Source organism: Scomber scombrus, chromosome 7 (assembly GCF_963691925.1).
Source record: "Scomber scombrus chromosome 7, fScoSco1.1, whole genome shotgun sequence".
In the NCBI taxonomy this organism is placed as follows: Eukaryota; Metazoa; Chordata; class Actinopteri; order Scombriformes; family Scombridae; genus Scomber; species Scomber scombrus.
Genome location: NC_084976.1, coordinates 32,779,099 through 32,787,524, shown reverse-complemented (window position 1 = coordinate 32,787,524; position 8,426 = coordinate 32,779,099). Strand labels below are relative to the sequence as shown.

Below are 8,426 nucleotides of genomic sequence, written 5' to 3'. Positions count from 1 at the left end.
TCACATTTTCACACAGATATAAATCATTTATTGATCCGCATTAATAATCAATGAATCAGGAAAACTATCAGCAGATCGATCAATAACTAATCAATCAGCTGATTAACTGTTTTATAATTTAGTCTGAACTCAAGGTCCACTTATTAGCTTCGTGCTTTCTGCTGCATTTTAATGGGTTTTGACTCGGTTGTCACGACGACCAACGATCAACAACATGAGTAATGAGGTCGAGCTGTTTGATGAAGACGTTAAACTCAGATCCACCTTCAGACTGATTGATTGATTGATTGATTGATTGATTGATTGATTGATTGATTGATTGCAGCTCTAATGTGATGAAGTATTGATGAGCGATCAGAGAAACATTAACGACCTGCTCCTCCTCTTCTTCCTCTCCTCCTCTACTCCTCTTCCTCTCCTCTTCCTCTCCTCTTCCTCTCCTCTTCCTCTCCTCTCTTCCTCTCCTCCTCTTCCTCTCCTCCTCCTCTCTTCCTCTCCTCTTCCTCTCCTCTTCCTCTCCTCTTCCTCTCCTCTCTTCCTCTCCTCCTCTTCCTCTCCTCCTCCTCTCTTCCTCCTCCTCCTCTCCCTCTCCTCGTCTCCTTTCTTCTCCTCCTCCTCCTCTCTTCCTCTCCTCCTCTCTTCTCCTCTCCTCCTCCTCCTCCTCTCCTCATCTCTTCTCCTCCTCTTTTCTCCCCCTCTCCTCCTCCTCTCTTCCTCCTCCTCCTCTTCCTCTCCTGCCTCCTCTAATGACTATATATATATATAATAACCAACCCTCTCTCCTCCCCTCTCCTCCTCCCCCCCTCCTCCTCCTCCTCCCTCCTCACCCCCCCCCCCCCCCCCCCCCCCCCACCAGGCTCCAGCCGCCTGCTCCAAACAGAAGAAGGTGACGTGCATGTTCATCCCTGACGGTCAGGTGTCCATCAGTGCAAAGATCGACAGGAAGGGATTCTGTGAGGGAGAAGAAATCAGCGTCAACGCCAAGTTTGAGAACACGTGTTCACGTATCGTCGTTCCGAAGGCCGCGATCGTTGCTAAGCACTCGTACGTCGCCGACGGACACACCAAGGTAACGCCCCCTGATCCTCCTCTTCCTCTCCTCCTCTCCTCTCCTCCTCTACTCCTCTTCCTCTCCTCTCCTCTTCCTCTCCTCTCCTCCAATTCTCCTCTTCTCCTCTTCCTCTCCTCCTCTCCTCTCCTCTCCTCTTCCTCTCCTCTCCTCTTCCTCTCCTCTCCTCCAATTCTCCTCTTCTCCTCTTCCTCTCCTCTTCCTCTCCTCTTCCTCTCCTCTTCCTCTCCTCCTCTCTTCTCCTCCTCTCCTCCTCTCTTCTCTTCTCCTCTTCCTCTCCTTTCCTCCTCTCCTCTCCTCCTCTCCTATCTTCCTCTCCTCCTCTCTTCTCCTCCTCTCCTCTGACCCCTGACCTCTGACCTCTGACCCCTCTCTCTGTGTCTCAGGTGTCGGTTCAGAAGCTGGCGGCGGTCCGAGGGAACCACATCATCTCAGGAATGTGCGACATGTGGCAGGGAAAAACCATCCGAGTGCCCAGACTGAGGCCGTCGCTGCTGGGCTGTGACATCATCAGGGTGGACTACGCCCTCATGGTGAGGGGGGGGCATTAGATAATAAATAATAAATAATATTAGCTATGAATGATAACAGTGAGGTAACGCCTCCTCAGATCTACCTGCACATCCCCGGCAGTGAGAAGCTGGTTCTGGAGCTTCCTCTGGTGATCGGCACGGTTCCGTTCAGCGCCGTCGGCAGCAGAAACCAGCAGCATGAGCAGCGGCGCCGGATCCCTGGCAGCCAGGGGGGGTCGGTGAGCAGCTGGTCCTCCTTCCCCTCTGCCCCCCCCAGCTACAGCAACATACACAGAGACCTGAGAGTAAGAACGCCGCTGCTGCTGGACTACGACGGCGCTGAGGACGACGAGGAAGACGGGGGGCTCGTCATGAAGGCGCCGGAAAGGTTCTACGCCCCCCCACCCGCCTACAGAGAGGTGAGACCCCTACCCTAACCCCCCCCCCGCCTACAGCGAGGTGAGACCCTACCCTAACCCCCCCGCCTACAGCGAGGTGAGACTCTACCCTAACCCCCCCCCGCCTACAGCGAGGTGAGACCTAACCCCAACCCCCCCACCTACAGCGAGGTGAGACCTAACCCAACCCCCCCCGCCTACAGCGAGGTGAGACCCTACCCTAACCCCCCCCCGCCTACAGCGAGGTGAGACCCTACCCTAACCCCACCCCCCCCCCTGCCTACAACGGTTTTTATTTGATCATTGTGTGTCTCATTGTTTTCAGGTCGACGACGCTGCAAACAAACCTGAGAATGTCTCCTGAGGATGACTTCCTGCCCCCCCCCCACGACTTCCCCCCCCCAGGATTTATTAATGATGACTCAGCAGTTTATTAGTGATGATTTTATTTGTTTTGTAGATAAAAAGTAAAAAGTTTCTGATGTTTTTTGTTTTTTACTTTGTGGAGTTTCAGAAAGTTTCACCTGTATATATTATTATTATTATTGTTGTTATTATTATTATTGTTATTATTATTATTATTATTATTATTATTATTATTATTATTATTGTTATTATTATTATTATTATTATTATTGTTGTTATTATGATTATTGTTGTTTTGTACAAATGAGAAAGATTTATATTTTTTTAATTCAAATAATAAATGAGTTTAATATGATTCACGCCTGATTGTTCTGTTTGCTGTGTGTCAGTAAAGTTGATTTAATATTCAGAGCAGGTCAAACATGAACATAAAACAATAAACAATATATGAGATATAAAAGAAACAACATGTAAAGCTGGGAGACAAAAAACAAACATGTAGTATGACTGCAAAACAATAAAAAATACTTAGAAACAGAAGAGAGGATAAATGCAAACACAGTGCTGTTTAATGATCATGTCTTTGCTTTTCCTCTTGGTTGCCATGACAACAAAACATTGAGCCTAAATGTGATGTTTTACAGACTCATTCACACGTCATTGGTTCTAAACTTTTATTAAAATCATGTAAGAGACTCATTCTGTTCGTACGACGGAGTATTAAGACCGTAATATTAGGAGAATAAAGTCGTAATATTAGGAGAATAAAGTCGTAATATTACGAGAAAAAAGTAATAATATTACGAGAATAAAGTCGTACTATTAGGAGAATAAAGTCGTAATATAACGAGAAAAAAGTCGTAATATTACGAGAAAAAAGTCAAAATATAAAGAGAAAAAAGTCGTAATATTAGGAAAATAAAGACTTAATATTAGGAGAAAAAAGTCGTAATGTTACGAGAAAAAAGTCATAATATTACGAGAAAAAGTCGTAATATTAGGAAAATGAAGACGTAATATTAGGAGATAAAGTCATAAAATATTACGAGAAAAAGTCAAAATATAACGAGAAAAAAGTCGTAATATTACGAGGAATAAAGTTGTAATAATCCCAGAATAAAGTCGTAATATTACGAGAAAAAAGTAAAAATATAACGAGAAAAAGTCGTAATATTACGAGAATAAAGTTGTAATAATCCCAGAATAAAGTCGTAATATTACGAGAAAAAAGTAAAAATATAACGAGAGAAAAAGTCGTAATATTAAGAGAATAAAGTCGTAATATTAGGAGAATGAAGTCGTAATATTAGGAGAAAAAAGTCGTAATATTACGAGAAAAAAGTAAAAATATATAACGAGGAAAAAAGTCGTAATATTACGAGAATAAAGTTGTAATAATCCCAGAATAAAGTCGTAATATTACGAGAAAAAAGTAAAAATATAACGAGAAAAAAGTCGTAATATTAAGAGAATAAAGTCGTAATATTAGGAGAATGAAGTCGTAATATTAGGAGAAAAAAGTCGTAATATTACGAGAAAAAAGTAAAAATATAACGAGAAAAAAGTCGTATTATTACGAGAAAAAAGTAAAAATATTACGAGAAAAAAGTCGTAATATTACGAGAAAAAAGTCGTAATATTATAAGAAAAAAGTAAAAATATTACGAGAAAAAAGTCGTAATATTAGGAGAATAAAGTCGTAATATTAGGAGAAAAAAGTCATAAAATATAACGAGAAAAAAGTCATAATATTACGAGAAAAAGTCATAAAATATTACGAGAAAAAAGTCGTAATTTTACGAGAAAAAAGTCATAAAATATTACGAGAAAAAAGTCGTAATATTACGAGAAAAAAGTCAAAATATAACGAGAAAAAAGTCGTAGTATTACGAGAATAAAGTTGTAATAATCCCAGAATAAAGTCGTAATATTACGAGAAAAAAGTCAGAATATTACGAGAAAAAAGTCGTAATATTAGGAGAAAAAAGTCGTAATATTACGAGAAAAAAGTCATAAAATATTACGAGAAAAAAGTCATAAAATATTACGAGAAAAAGTCATAATATTACGAGAAAAAGTCATAATATTACGAGAAAAAAGTCGTAATATTAGGAAAATAAAGACGTAATATTAGGAGATAAAAGTCATAATATTACGAGAAAAAAGTCATAAAATATTACGAGAATAAAGTTGTAATAATCCCAGAATAAAGTCGTAATATTACGAGAAAAAAGTAAAAATATAACGAGAAAAAAGTCGTAATATTAAGAGAATAAAGTCGTAATATTAGGAGAATAAAGTCGTAATAAAAAAAAAAGTAAAAAAAAAAGTAAAAATATAACGAAAAAAAAGTCGTAATATTACGAGAAAAAAGTAAAAATATTACGAGAAAAAAGTCGTAATATTAAGAGAAAAAAGTCGTAATATTAGGAGAATAAAGTCGTAATATTAGGAGAATAAAGTCGTAATATTAGGAGAAAAAAGTCATAAAATATAACGAGAAAAAAGTCGTAATATTACGAGAAAAAAGTCGTAATATTACGAGAAAAAAGTCGTAATATTAGGAGAATAAAGTCGTAATATTAGGAGAAAAAAGTCATAAAATATAACGAGAAAAAAGTCGTAATATTACGAGAAAAAAGTCAAAATATAACGAGAAAACGTCGTAATATTACGAGAATAAAGTTGTAATAATCCCAGAATAAAGTCGTAATATTACAAGAATAAAGTCGTAATATTAGGAGAATAAAGTCATAATATTAGCAGAATATAGACGTAATATTACGAGAATAAAGTCGTAATATAACGAGACAAAAAAGTCGTAAAATTATGAGAAAAAAGTCGTACTATTACGAGAAAAAAGTCATAATATTACGAGAAAAAAGTCGTAATATTAGGAGAATAAAGACGTAATATTAGGAGAAAAAAGTCATAATATTACGAGAAAAAAGTCGTAATATTAGGAGAATAAAGACGTAATATTAGGAGAAAAAAGTCGTAATATTACGAGAAAAAAGTCATAAAATATTACGAGAAAAAAGTCGTAATATTACGAGAAAAAAGTCAAAATATAACGAGAAAAAGTCGTAGTATTACGAGAATAAAGTTGTAATAATCCCAGAATAAAGTCGTAATATTAGGAGAAAAAAGTCGTAATATTACGAGAAAAAAGTGATAAAATATTACGAGAAAAAAGTCGTAATATTACGAGAAAAAATTCGTAATATTACGAGAAAAAAGTCATAATATTACAAGAAAAAAGTCGTAATAGGAGAAAAAAGTCGTAATATTACGAGAAAAAAGTCATAAAATATTATGAGAATAAAGTCGTAATATTACGAGAAAAAAGTCATAATATTAGGAGAATAAAGTCGTAACATTAGGAGAATAAAGTCGTAATATTAGGAGAATAAAGTCGTAATATTAGGAGAATAAAGTCGTAATTATTTTGCACAGACAGTGTTTACATGTGGAAAGCCATGTTGCATTTATGTTTGCATCCAGTGGAGCATCATAATAAAATTAGTCATAATGTGTTAATTCCACAGTAGGAGATATGTTATGTTGTTACCTAATAATAGTTTTGGTGTAAAAAGCCTGCAAATATCGGTATCGGAAACTAAGAGTTGGGGAATATCGGATATCGGCAGAAAAGTCAATATCGAGCATCCCTGTATATATATGTATATATATATATATGTATATATATATATATATATATATACATATATATATATATATATATATATATATATATATATATGTATATATATATATATATATATATATATATATATATATACATATATAGGCATCTTAGAAACAGACCTGTAGAGTCTGAGAAGAGGTTAGACGTTGAACAACTGCATGTTTAAAATAGGCTGAGACACAACAAGCTGCTATTAATAATATCTGACACATTTACAGTGTTTTTAGCATCAGATTCCCTCTTAGTGTTTCCCTGTTGAGCTGTGCTGTAACCATAGTAACACAAAGACTTTACTACTTAAACACTGTAACGTTGAAACACTGAAGATGAAGATTTGACTGAAGCTTCAGATCAACTTTTAAATCCATGTTTCCACAGAAGGAGGACTGTGGGTTTAGTCCTCCATCACTAACATTGTAAACATGATGAAGGGATCTTCTAATGGTCAGTATGAACAGGAGGAATCATTACACACACACACTCACACACACACACAGACACACACACACACACACACACTGCTGAAAAACTGTGAACTCATCTTTCAATTAATGAAATGTCATCTGCATGTTTCAGTGTGCTGCAACTCAGAGTGTGTGTGTGTCTGTTTGTGTATGTGTGTGTCTGTCTGTGTGTGTGTGTGTCTGTTTGTGTGTGTGTGTGTGTGTGTGTGCGTGCGTGTGTGTGTGTGTGTGTGTGTGTGTGTGTCTGTTTGTGTGTGTGTGTGTGTGTCTGAGTGTGTGTGTGTGTGTGTGTGTGTGTGTGTGTGTGTGTGTAATGTGATTCTGTTGTTTACTGTCGCTGCAGCTGTTCTTCAGTCCGACCTCTGACTCACTTTAACGGCTCAAACATTCATTTAATAAACATTAAACGTTCAGATTCTCATCACATGTCGTAATATTACTGATATTAATAATAATCTATAATAATAATAATCTATAATAATAGTGACCTCTGTATAGATCAACACTCATCATGTTACAGCTGACCTGCATTCTCTCTCTCTCCTCTTCCTCTTCCCCCCCCTCCCCCCCTCCCTCCTCCTCCTCCTGTTTCCTGCGTGGCCAGCAGCCTGCCTTCCCTCTGATTGGTCGGCTGGGTGTGTGAGGCAGCGTGTGATTGGCTGAGCTCTCTGTGGTCACTCGCTCAGAGAGTGATCGAGCCTCTGAGTCAGCGGGGATTCCTCCGTCTGCTTCCACATTTAGACCTGTGAGTCAACGCTGCGCACACACAGGAGGTCAAAGGTCAGCGCAGGTCACAGGGTCAGGGTCCAGGCTCAGGTCACAGGGTCAGGGTCCAGGTCCAGGTTCGGGTCCAGGTCCAGGTCCAGGTAACCAGCCACAGTGAATGCACCAAACAGCCAATCGGAGCAGAGAAGATAATTAACGAGTTAAACCTTAACGAGCTTCTGGGTCAGACTCCCAGAACAGGAAATGTCCTTCGTAGAAAGAGTTTCCAAAATAAGAGTAAAGCTAGAAGTGTAAAGTGATTCCATCTGAAGAACGTGAGACACGTGTGTGTGTGTGTGTGTGTGTGTATGTGTGGGTGTGTGTATATCTGAGTGTGTGTGTGTGTATCTGAGTGTGTGTGTGTGTGTGTGTGTGTGTGTCTGTGTGTGTGTATATCTGAGTGTGTGTGTGTGTATCTGAGTGTGTGTCTGTGTGTGTGTATATCTGAGTGTGTGTGTATATGTGTGTGTGTGTATATCTGAGTGTGTGTGTGTGTGTCTGAGTGTGTGTGTATATATCTGAGTGTGTGTGTATATCTGAGTATGTGTGTGTGTGTGTGTCTGAGTGTGTGTGTGTGTGTGTGTGTGTATATCTGAGTGTGTGTGTTAGTGTATGTGTGTGTGTTGTGTTTATTAGTGTACTTGTAGCTCTGCTGCCCTTTCTGTCTATTAATAAACTTGATTCTCTTTTCATTGGTTCCTGCTGACGACTCTCATCAAAGCTGTGAAGCCTTTAAAGCGACCAATCAAACGGCTGCTCGTCCACTGATGATGTCAGACAGAGGAAACAGGGTTTTTGTGCTCTTTAACCTTTCAGTGTTTAGTTGATTGTTGCTCTGCTTCTGGTTGCTTGTGTCAGCTGGTTAAATGTAAACATGAGAAACATTAAAGTGAAACAAAACATAATAAATAATCTCATATAAACTGACTATTTATATAATGACTAAAAACCTGAGAAGTCTTCCTGTGTGAATGAAACTCGACACCTGAAACAATTCCCTCTCTCTGATTGGCCGGACTCGTCTAATCTCCCCGGAGACACCTTGTGCTTGATGCTGATTGGTTGAAAAAAGCTTTGGGACTTTTTCAACAGTGAAAGTAAAGAAGCAAACATAAGAAGACGAGGACGCAGACATTTAAAACC

The 8,426-nt window shown here is 38.5% G+C and overlaps 1 protein-coding gene across 1 annotated transcript; it reads left to right on the top strand.

The window, feature by feature from the left end:
- The first annotated feature begins 861 nt into the window (after positions 1 to 861).
- Positions 862 to 2,461, top strand: LOC133983125 (thioredoxin-interacting protein-like). The gene is made up of 4 exons (XM_062422082.1): positions 862 to 1,069; positions 1,456 to 1,602; positions 1,680 to 2,000; positions 2,305 to 2,461. Exons 1-4 carry the CDS (start codon positions 896 to 898, stop codon positions 2,341 to 2,343), a joined length of 681 nt encoding a protein of 226 aa, XP_062278066.1. The 5' UTR covers positions 862 to 895; the 3' UTR covers positions 2,344 to 2,461.
- Positions 2,462 to 8,426: the final 5,965 nt, after the last annotated feature.